This window comes from Sinohyriopsis cumingii, chromosome 3 (assembly GCF_028554795.1).
Source record: "Sinohyriopsis cumingii isolate HCF-2022 chromosome 3, ASM2855479v2, whole genome shotgun sequence".
Classification (NCBI taxonomy): domain Eukaryota; kingdom Metazoa; phylum Mollusca; class Bivalvia; order Unionida; family Unionidae; genus Sinohyriopsis; species Sinohyriopsis cumingii.
The window spans coordinates 60,692,823-60,705,451 of record NC_142963.1 but is presented as its reverse complement, the minus strand read 5'-3'; the positions used below and the strand labels follow the sequence as shown (position 1 = coordinate 60,705,451).

The following is a 12,629-nucleotide window of genomic DNA, read 5'->3' as shown; positions in this document are numbered from 1 at the left end:
AGAAAAAGATGCCTTCTATCTAATGGGTGATATTGTTGATGAGACTGAATAGTGAAACTCTGGATGCACTTCATACTGTAAAATATGCCTTCTATCTAATGGGTGATATTGTTGATGAGACTGAATAGTGAAACTCTGGGTGCACTTCATACTGTAAAATATGCCTTCTATCTAATGGGTGATATTGTTGATGAGACTGAATAGTGAAACTCTGGATGTACTTCATACTGTAAAATATGCCTTCTATCTAATGGGTGATATTGTTGATGAGACTGAATAGTGAAACTCTGGGTGTACTTCATACTGTAAAATATGCCTTCTATCTAATGGGTGATATTGTTGATGAGACTGAATAGTGAAACTCTGGATGTACTTCATACTGTAAAATATGCCTTCTATCTAATGGGTGATATTGTTGATGAGACTGAATAGTGAAACTCTGGATGTACTTCATACTGTAAAATATGCCTTCTATCTAATGGGTGATATTGTTGATGAGACTGAATAGTGAAACTCTGGGTGCACTTCATACTGTAAAATATGCCTTCTATCTAATGGGTGCTATTGTTGATGAGACTGAATAGTGAAACTCTGGATGTACTTCATACTGTAAAATATGCCTTCTATCTAATGGGTGATATTGTTGATGAGACTGAATAGTGAAACTCTGGATGTACTTCATACTGTAAAATATGCCTTCTATCTAATGGGTGATATTGTTGATGAGACTGAATAGTGAAACTCTGGATGTACTTCCTACTGTAAAATATGCCTTCTATCTAATGGGTGATATTGTTGATGAGACTGAATAGTGAAACTCTGGATGTACTTCATACTGTAAAATATGCCTTCTATCTAATGGGTGATATTGTTGATGAGACTGAATAGTGAAACTCTGGATGTACTTCATACTGTAAAATATGCCTTCTATCTAATGGGTGATATTGTTGATGAGACTGAATAGTGAAACTCTGGATGTACTTCATACTGTAAAATATGCCTTCTATCTAATGGGTGATATTGTTGATGAGACTGAATAGTGAAACTCTGGATGTACTTCATACTGTAAAATATGCCTTCTATCTGATGGGTGATATTGTTGATGAGACTGAATAGTGAAACTCTGGATGTACTTCATACTGTAAAATATGCCTTCTATCTAATGGGTGATATTGTTGATGAGACTGAATAGTGAAACTCTGGATGTACTTCATACTTTAAAATATGCCTTCTATCTAATGGGTGATATTGTTGATGAGACTGAATAGTGAAACTCTGGATGTACTTCATACTGTAAAATATGCCTTCTATCTAATGGGTGATATTGTTGATGAAACTGAATAGTGAAACTCTTTATGTACTTCATACTGTAAAATATGCCTTCTGTCTAATGGGTGATATTGTTGATGAGACTGAATAGTGAAACTCTGGGTGCACTTCATACTGTAAAATATGCCTTCTATCTAATGGGTGATATTGTTGATGAGACTGAATTGTGAAACTCTGGATGTACTTCATACTGTAAAATATGCCTTCTATCTAATGGGTGATATTGTTGATGAGACTGAATAGTGAAACTCTGGATGCACTTCATACTGTAAAATATGCCTTCTATCTAATGGGTGATATTGTTGATGAGACTGAATAGTGAAACTCTGGATGTACTTCATACTGTAAAATATGCCTTCTATCTAATGGGTGATATTGTTGATGAGACTGAATAGTGAAACTCTGGATGTACTTCATACTGTAAAATATGCCTTCTATCTAATGGGTGATATTGTTGATGAGACTGAATAGTGAAACTCTGGATGTACTTCCTACTGTAAAATATGCCTTCTATCTAATGGGTGATATTGTTGATGAGACTGAATAGTGAAACTCTGGATGTACTTCATACTGTAAAATATGCCTTCTATCTAATGGGTGATATTGTTGATGAGACTGAATAGTGAAACTCTGGATGTACTTCATACTGTAAAATATGCTTTAAAAGTGAGGAAGACAATAAATAATAAGTATCTTGAAAGAATCGATCTGAAATTTAACTTAACAATGTGTAGAGACATCCATGTAGCAGCATCAGGGTACAAAAAGGAAACATTGTTTCATGTTCACTGACTGGGAAATTTTTTATGTTTTAAGCTTATTCTTCAAGCTCTGTTCATGCTAGATTCATCAAGTCTGATGATTGTATGCATCTCTATTAGTATGACACTGAAACAATTAAAGGTCATTTTACTGGGCTAAAGTTTCTGCAGTTAGCTCATGACCATACATGTTCTTTCCATCACAAAAGGATGTCATTGTGACCCATATTTCATGCTTCATTAACTGTGGTTAAATTTTGCAACATAAGATTATTTCTCATACTCTGTTCAAGCAAGAATCATCAGACCAGATGATTGTATCCTCTCTGTTAATGCCATAGCCTTACATCAAAAAATGTCATTGTGGCCTACATTTCACATTATGCTAGCTTACATTTTAATAGGTTTTTGTGTTTATCTCATGATAACATGTTGTTTTTTTTAACTTCTGTATAATACTGTTTTACCTGGAATCATGAAATTTGGTGATGGATGCATTTTGAGTACAACATCCTCATCCTACTTCATGCTTCACTGAATTTAGTTAGATGATTTTTTTAGATGATGATTCTTGAATCATCAAACTAAATGATTATGTACATCTCTCTTTGTTCCGCAAAAATGAAGGTCGCCGAGATTTTATAGCTTGTGACCTTATAAGTTTCTTTTTATGCCCAGTATACACTGTATTGTCTAGAAACATGGTTAGCGGGTGCATCTTAATGAGCACTACTCCCTCATTTCAGTAGTGGGTCATTGTGGCCCATATTTTATGTTCCACCGATTTGGGTTAAAAGAGAGTGCTTGATGTTAGCAAGTATAGACTGTATTAGGATCAAATTTTTTGTACATGGATTTGGTGTTTTGTTTCTTCGCTAATGCAGGCAAGATATGACTTAATACCTTGACTGACTAAGTCATCATATGATTCATGCTCATTATTTGAGTGACTAATGGTAAAGTACTCAAACTTTTAATTTAGTACATAGGACTATTCAGTTGATTCAGCTATATATCTTACAAGGAAGGGGGCCACAGAGGTGAATTCCTTGTCAACAGAAAAATGTTTTAAGAAACAGTATTTCTCCTATGATATGGCTAGGGACCAAAACAATTTTTAAAAATGGTATGTCTGCCATTTTGGTGGAATGTATTACATTATAATCCTGTCCTTTTGTCTTGTAACATTTCCTTTTCTGCACAATAACTTTAATTCTACAGATTTCACCATCACTAAACTTTGGATAGCTTGCATTTGGGATAAAGAAGCCGATTGATTTGTGGGAAGATGTTCAAAGGTCAAGGTTGCTGTGGTTAAAAGAAGAAAAACGTTTTTCACACTCTAACATTAGTTCTACATCACAGACCAAGACAGGGGCCGCGAGTGGCTGAGTGGTCTAAAGCGCTCACCGTTCCAGATCACTGCCATCTCACCTCTGTCTGCATGATTTCGAGTCCAAGGCTCGGCTAGCGTGGGTATGTGGGAAAGCCTGCCAGTAGCTTCTCGTGGGTCGGTAGGTCTTCCCTGGCTTTTCCAGGGCTTTTCCTCCACCATTAATACTGGCCTCCATGTATAGCCTATCTTGTGCTGAAAAATGGCGTTAAACCCTAGACCAACAACAACAACAAGAACAGACCAAGACAAGATTTTATGGATAGCTTGTGCTTGAGGTCAGAAAGAAACCTTTTGATTTCAGGGTCAAAGGTCAATGGTTAAGGTCACATTGAAGGCAGAACAATGGTTTCTGCACAGTAACTTTAGTTGTGCATAACAGATCTGGACCAGACTTCGTGGATAACTTGCACTTGCAGTAAGATAGAAGCTTATTATTGTTGGAGTCAAAATGTTGAAGGCCAAAGGTCCAGGTTATTGAGACCCATTGGTCTATAATCTCCGGGGTCAGTCATGTACATTTGGTTCCTTCACTGAGAACTATTAAACCTGAGGTAGGCAGATAATGTGCAATTGATGGTACTCTTGTCTGAAGTGTTGGAGTGGGATTATCAACCTTTAATTTTTAGAGTGGGATTATCAACCTTTAATTTTTAGAGTGGGGTTATCAACCTTTAATTTTTAGAGTGGGATTATCATCAACCTCCAGTTATTCTGAGTGAATGATAGTGATTACTGCATAACTCCAAAGTTTGAAAGAATATGTTAAATTTTTGGAATGCAGTAAGAATCAATCACTGCTTTCTGAAAGATTGTGAAAATTACAAGCTTTTTAAAGTTTTAATTCTGTCCCTTTCACAAGTGGCAAGTAAAGACCATAAATAATAGAATTTTCTTGAACTAAATACATTTCCAAATGTAAGGAGATGAGTACATTTTGAGAATTCAGTTTGCACCATTACAGTAGTTGTTCCTTATCCATATTGTCATTGAGCAAATCGCAAAATTGTTATGCCTTAAACATGCCAAAATTACCTAGTTTATTGAAATTTAGTTATTCTAGAGGATGTTATAATATCCAAAACTAGATGTTAGCCTCAAGTTATATTTCTGAATTCAGTGGCTTAAAGAAAAGTTGTTTTTTTGCCTGGAAACTATAGCTTTAAGGTTTCCCTTTGTCTTTATTATGAATCAATGATAATTATCATCAATACTTGCTTACCAGTCAAGTCGAACTGCAAACAACTTAGACCCTGATCAGCTGTTGCATAATGTACTGGCAGAGCAGGGTCTATGTTGTTTGTTCTACTAAATACCCCAAACAAACTGCACAGAAACAAATCTGTAGATACATTATGTGATAGCAGATCTGAGTCTGTGCAGTTTGCAGTTGGATTTATAAGTGAGTTTGTATGATATTCTCTATTGTTGAATAATTTGTAGAAAAGGAATGAAATAAAGACAGTGTAGAACCAACTAGTAATAATACATGTACATCACCTCAGTTAAGCACATTGTATCAGATACCATGTTTTCTAGCAGCCCATGGTACCAGTGTGGAAGATTTGTTGAACTCTATATGAAAATATTATGATTTTTAATATATAACGATAACAACTATTATAATGCATAGGAATCATAAATCATTATACATTGTATCTTTCAGTTCTAATGGCACATCCAAGATGGCTACCATTCTTGATCAGAAGAATTATTTAGAAGAGCTGAATAGACATCTAAAGTAAGTTCTGTACTTCAGCTGTAATTTGAAGAATTGCTTTACATTGAATCCAACTTTTACCGACTTAATGGCTGTTTCAGATTTAGACTGGGCTATATAAATTTATCTTGCCCTTGAGGTACACAAGTTCACATACTGCTTTTATTCTTGTCAAAGACAGCAATTTTACACACTCATTTTAGATTTTCCTACCCTGTCCAAATACATGAAAAACATTCTTTCAGTCTAACCTGATGCCAGGAGATGCTTTTCCAACTTAGATGAAATATTAGTTCAGTCCATTGATACTTACTAAATATTATGGTCAAGATCTAAAGATGGGTATGTTGACAAATCAGTTTGCTCCTGCAATTTTTAAAAATATTTTTTGTCTTTAAATCTTATATATATGACAAAATCTCAGTGGCCCAACTAGTCACAGTTTTTTTTTCAATCTGATTAAATTTAGATCTCCACTATCCTGAGAGATTACATTTTTTATGGATTTCCATGAAACTTGACAAATCATTTTGATGCTTTAAGTTTTGTTTGCATTATAACTCATTTTGTTTTTTAATAATGTATGATACAATCTCGTTAGCACTATTAGTACTTCAGATTTTGATTGCATTCCATAAAACTGATTAAATATTAAATGTATGACCTGATGATGTGCCTACTCACAAATCACATTTTGTGCTGGTTAGAGTTATTGCCCTTTTGTCTTGTAGCTTGATGCGATGTGTAACAAAATCTTCTTAATGCAGCTAATCTCACAGTATTTTGATGGATTGCCATGAAACATGGAAAATATTAGAGTCATCCTCAGAAGATGCACATTTAAACAAATCACTTTGCTGCTACAATTGCGAGTCATAGAATGTCATACCTAGAATAAAGTCCATCACCAACCCAGATATCTTGTTCATAACACACCATCGGATCTGTGATTAATGTGACAAGAGAGTTAAAGAATGTCATACCCAGAATAAAGTCTGTCACCAACCCAGATATCTTGTTCATAACACACCATCAGATCTGTAACAATGCTGTTCACGTGAAGTCTTAAGTCAAAAGGATGGCCTAGATTCTGATAGCTGGCTCATGTGGTGACAGCAGTTTTGGTCTCTGCAGTCTGCAGTTTGGGTGTATATTACACTTGACCAAATATGAGATATTTCTTTGATTTGTATATAACTACATACTGAGTAAGACAACAAAAGGCAATATATTGCTTTGGCAGATAAATGTATACACCACTCCCTCGATAACTCGCGCACATCGGGGTCCAGAAACATCGACCGCACTATAAGCGAGGGGCGAATTATCGAGGGACCTATAAAATAAGCCCAAAACCAATAAAGTGATTGACGACATAACGGAAAAATAAGGGGGGAGGGGTAGACAGATTATACTGTTGAATACTCACTTTATAATCGTTCTGAGATTAACTGTTAATAAATATCTCTTCATAACGGTGTACTTTATTATTTTCTCATAGAACATTAAAAATTTCAGGATAAATTACAGTATATTGAGGCGATAATCGAAAACATTATTCCACGTGGTTTCCGTTCGCTGAACATGTGTACCACTTCACACATTGTGTACTACGTCACTAAGTTTTATGTTGAATTGTATGCATTCTAGTTTTATTGTTTGAGCCAAATTAGAAGTTTTTTATACACAAAAGATCGACTCTTTTCGAGAAACAGTGTCGATCGAACGATAGATAGATAGATAGATTTGAATGTGATAGAAGTAAAATGGAAAACAAAAGAAAAAAAAACAAGAGTTAATCAGTACTGACATATTTAATTGGTCTACAAATTTAAAACAACGTAAATTAGAACAAGTTAATACTTGCCGTTTGTGCCACGCTTGACAAATATCAATTCACTTTTTGAAAAAATCAGTTAATTTTTTTTGTGTGTGTTACTCCTTGGTTTCTCTGCCGCCGAGCAAAATCCCTCTGATTTCTCAACTGCATGAGCTTTACGTGGTCAACATTTTGTGTATCCAGCCACCTTATGGCAATATCAAAATATTTGCTTCCTGTGCAGAGGGGCGGGGGTGCAACATCTGTGTCTGCATCACTTTCAACACTTGTGTTACTCCAGTTAGAATCGTCTTCTGCTGCAAATTTGTTCGCTATAGAAATAATTATAGTTTCATCTGACATGTATTCGGCTGTAGGGCAATCATTGTCAGCACAAATCCACTCCTCCACCAAGAGAAACGCCCAACTCAGGACCATGAGTCTGTACTAATCGTCGTCGTTGTCTCTGTTACTGTTTTGCTTTACGTCAAAGGCAGCTCCAAGACCCTTAATCCAGCACCCGAGGTCTCTTGTAATCGATTTTTTTTTTTAATGCAACAAACACTTCCCCAAGTTGTTGATCAAAACAAAGCCGGCATGTACATGTAATTAGGTTCTCACAGAAGTACTCACGGGTTTCGATGTGACGGTCGATTGACTCTTTTCATGTTTTCAATGAACAGACTATGTTGTAATTATAATGTTTACACTGAAACGGAATTAAAGGATTAGAATGTGACTTTCACACAGGAAGTCGTTTAATTGGTGTTTATTTCATTCTCTGTTGCCACCTGTTAACATTTACCATAAGTTTTCATTGATCGCTATTTCACCAGACTGTTTATTTACAGTATAATGACAACTATTTATCCTAAAAACTTACATAATATATGATATCTTTAAACAGAGGTCTCGCTAGGATTTTAAAACTGGGTCTTTCTGCCTCTGAATTCAATCACTAAATATCAGTATATTTTCTCACTCGGCCGCCAAGTCAAAGCATTTGAACTAGCCGCCTAGCTGTTGCATCATGTTCTTTTTTTTTTTTAATGTACTCTTATGAAATAGCAACAGTACATCAAAGAGTCTTTCAGTCACTGAATTCTGTCATTGTAAATATCAGCACAGTAAACTGATCAACACCTTTTCCCACAAAGCAGGTGGCTGAAACAGGACCAGCAAATCTTTGAAATTTCCCGCGCACCTATTACATGCGTACGGAAGACTCCAGCCTCAGTGATTTTCTGCGTCCAAGATCAAAAATTGGCGTCCAAATACGCATAATTAAGCGTTTTCGAGATCTCTGAAATTAATTCTTCTCTATGGATTATATTTTTACGGGCATTAATCACCATTTTCGATGATAAAACGAGCAATGTATCAAGGTTTAATTTATCAGTTCTTATGGTAATTTTTTTCATGTTCAGCATATTTTAAAGATATTTTAAATACATTTTGTCTGGAAAAAATCGGGAGCCAAGACGGACACCGCGTTATAAGCGGGATCGCGAGTTATCCGGGCGCGAGTTATCGAGGGAGTGGTGTATGTGGATATGACCAGATTTTAAGGGAGGTAACTCTTACTATCTTATCACAAGCTCTGTGCATAATGGAATTACCACTAAAGTTTACATTAGGGCCAGAGGAGCCTAGAGATAGGAATTATGGATTGAGGAAAATTCAGTCCTAGGTTTGAGTCCCTCTATTGATGTCTTGTGCAAGGCACATACGATAGTGAACACCAACATTTTTCATTCACAACCATTATTTTGAAAGTGATATATATCTGGGTCAAGTTGCGCATTTAGGTTGCGTTGATGTCACATTCATATTCCATGAACACATTCTGGTTTTGATTATTTGCAATTGAAGTCCAGACAGTTATTGGTTTTAATGTTGTTATTATAGTGCAACTGTAACAAACCTTCAGCAGAAGATGGAGACCATGCAGACGACAAATGCCCTAATGAAAGAAGACCTTGCCATTGCCAAAAACCAGATTGTGGCTCTACAGGAGGAAATATCTGCACTCCGTATAGAGAGAGACACATTTATAGAAGAAAACCAGAAACGGCTGGAAGTATGTTCTATTAGAATACATAAAGTATTAAAAGGCTAGAAGTAGATTAATAAAGTCTTTCCATGAGTCTCATTTTTCTGTATGTCTCTCCATCCATTTATCTGCCTATACGCCCTTCCTGTCCAGGCTGTAACTAGTGTTTCAGTATGACTTTTCAAATCAAACTTGCAGTTTGATAGGATTGTGAGAAGATGGTGCATGTGACACCAAGCACTGGATCACTGTAACAGTGTGTATAAATCATGTTGGAGGTCTATTTTCATTACCTTTTTATCTTCCTGGTATGAAATAGAGAGGAGATATAGCTATTGCTATGTCTGTTTTGTCTGTACATAAACAATTTAATTTCCAGTGTCGAACTGATCAAGGTATTTCAATCAAACTTAGTTCACCGTCAAAAGCAAGTTGTGTACCGTTGCTTTTTTATACTTAATATTTCCATATATACACACTGTGATACCTGGAATCATGGAAATTGGCAAGATTTATGTATCTGGATGAACACTAAACCCTCATCACAAAAATAGGTCACTGTTAGCCTTTTTTTTTTTGCATCACTATCTTGGTTTCAGTTTCAAGCACTGTTTATTCCAGAATCATCAAACTTGATGATTGTATGCATCTATATCAGTACCATACATTTACAACATTTCATATTCTGCAGGGTTATGTTTAGCATTTAGCTCATGAAAGTATTGGTGTTTTTTTATACCTCCTTTATAATACTTTTACTCCTGGAATCATGAAACACCCTCATCTTTACAGTAGGTTACTGTGACCCATGTTTCATGCTTAGCTGAATTTGCTTAAATGTTTTTATTTTGCTCTTCATACTTGAATCATTAAGTTATATGCCTGTATACATATCTTTTGGTACCACACCTATATAATAAAGGTCATTGTGACCTACATTTCACATTTTACTGGCTTAGGTAAATTTTTGCATTTAGCTCTTGAACATGCACATTTTTTGCATGCTATGAACACAATGTTTTGAACCATGAAACACGATGAGGATATGTATCTCGATTAAGATTACTCCTTTATTTCATCATTAGGTTGTTATTTCCCATATTTTATATTTCATTGACTTGACTTAAAGACTGTGTTTGTCTGTGTGTGTGTGTGTGATTAGGATTTGTAGCATGATGTCCCACCCAGTCACATTATCCTGACACCAGGCCAACCAGTCCTAACACTAACCTCTTAATGCTGAGCGCCTAGCGAGGCAGCTGTTAGTACCATTTTTGTAAGTCTTTGGTATGATTCTGCCGGAGTTGAACCCATGACCTCCCGCTTCTGAGGTGGACACTCTAACCACTAGGCCACCGGAGCAGTCACTTAAAGTCTGGTTTTTTTTATATTCATTTCTTATTACCTCTCATGCTAGAATCATGAAATTAATGATGATTTGTATCTTTATTATTTGTATCTTCCACACCCAGTCAACAATAGAAATTCATTGACTTATGAATCATACATGTTCATTTTTAGGTTTTCATATTGGAATTTGCCTGTTAGAACACCATTTTAGATTGGAATGTTTAAACATATATTAATGCATTTGATATTCAAGTTGTCCTACAGTTATATATTATATGCTTAATTATCTGTTTCTTTTTATTTGGATAGAGTTAAGGCTCCTTTCTGTGAATCCACCAGATATGGTGGGGACAGTGATATCCAAATCCTTCTGTCCCACTGCATTATGTCACATCCATGAAAAATTTGTAGTTTGCTCATTAACTTTCAAATCTGGTGTGGAAATTTATACTTGGATGAACTTAGTATAAACAAATTATATACATATTTCCATCAAAATTTATGGCCATCATATGACTTACTTGTGTGTCTGTGCATCATGAAATTTGTTTCTGTATGCAACGTTTGATCAATTTCAGATTTCAGATTAATGGAATTTTTATGTAGCTTTATACTGAGGAAACATTAGTCAACTTTTATTTGGAAATTTTTAATGCAAAATTTGATGAAGTTTGATCTATTTATGCCAGAGTGTAACTGACTTTTCTATTTGTCAAAATGTGACTGATCTGTTATGTCAGAATGTGTTTGACATGGATCTATTTATATCAAAATTAGACTATCTTTGATCCATTTTTGCCAAAATGTGACTATCTATGTTTCTATTCAACTGAGTTAGCCATGCTGGTTGGAATAGGGCATTACTGGTGAAAATAAGCAAAAAGTGAAATAATTACTGTGCAAAATATTCACTTAAAACTTTAGTTTTTGCATATTTTCATGTCAGACAACAAAATTATTGATAAAATATGTTATATGATTACAATACTGAAGAAGTACTATTAAATCTTTATAAATATATTGGAACTTTTTGTATATTTTTTTCACCACAGATGTTGTTTAATAGTTATTATGTACAAAGGCATCATCAAAACTAGGTTACATTTACCTGCAACTGTTTCATATAGTAGTAGAACTCGTCTTTTCGTTCATTTATTGATTGAAAGATTGGATAAAATTATTAATTTTATTACTATTGAACTGGGATACATGGCCTGATTCCTAATTGGCCTTTTTTTGGGCTATGAGAAATCAATTTTTTTAATTCATTTTTGCAAGGATCTTATGTATAATTTAGGGCTTTCTTTTTCATCAGATTGGCACCAAAATAGACTGCAGCATTATGCACCAGCAGATCTGAGTCACTGCTATTTATATTCTATTTCTGATTTCAAACAGACAGTGCAGACACCAGTCTACATAATGTGATGGTAGGTCTGGGTCGTTTGTTCTGCTTTTTTATTTCAGGTATATGGTGTAGATATTGATATGCTAGTGCATAACACAGTAGACAATCTGTGTCTACATTATGCTTATTTCAGGTGGACATTGTAGACACTCATCCACTGGTGCATTATGTAATGATAGACCTGGGTCTGTACTGTTTGATATTAAATGTACATTTTATATAAGTATGTCATTAAAATGTTATTTTCATGGTGTTATATTAAATAAATAGTTAAATACATGGAAGTCTGTAAAGTGAGATTAGACTGGTACTATATTGGATTTGACTGGTACTTGATTTTATTCAAATATTATTTATTGTTCTTTATCTTTTTGTTCTGGTTGTAGATAGTAAAGCAGGACATAGATGCAGAGAGGGCTACATACCAGACCTCCAGACAAGGGCTTGATAATATGTATATTGAATCCAAGAAAAAACTAGAGGAGGAGACACACTGTAGATTGGTGGGTAAATTAGAAGGCTGCATGCTTTTAGCACACTTTTACCTCCTCTGGTAATAAACCAGAAGAACTTATGTTGTGTATCATCCATCAGGTAATCTGTTAGCTTGTTTCTTACTGCTACTCCCAACCATCTTCAAGAATTGACATGATACTTACACACCAAGATCTGGATCTTTGCTTCCCACCCACCAGGTCGTGACCCAAATCAGGGTCACAAGGACATTCTGGAGGGTGTTATACCATGTTATATGAGGAACCACGCTATGATTGGGTACTTTATAGTGATTGACCAC

At 35.1% G+C, this 12,629-nt stretch overlaps 1 protein-coding gene across 1 annotated transcript in view; it reads left to right on the top strand.

The window, feature by feature from the left end:
- Positions 1-12,629, top strand: part of LOC149802948 (RUN and FYVE domain-containing protein 2-like) — a 132,657-nt gene that overhangs the window by 46,071 nt on the left and 73,957 nt on the right. Inside the window, exons 7-9 of the mRNA XM_089952462.1 lie at positions 5,150-5,224; positions 8,931-9,102; positions 12,220-12,336. Coding sequence (XP_089808588.1) covers positions 5,150-5,224; positions 8,931-9,102; positions 12,220-12,336 — 364 coding nt within the window. The remainder of the gene's footprint in view (positions 1-5,149; positions 5,225-8,930; positions 9,103-12,219; positions 12,337-12,629) is intronic.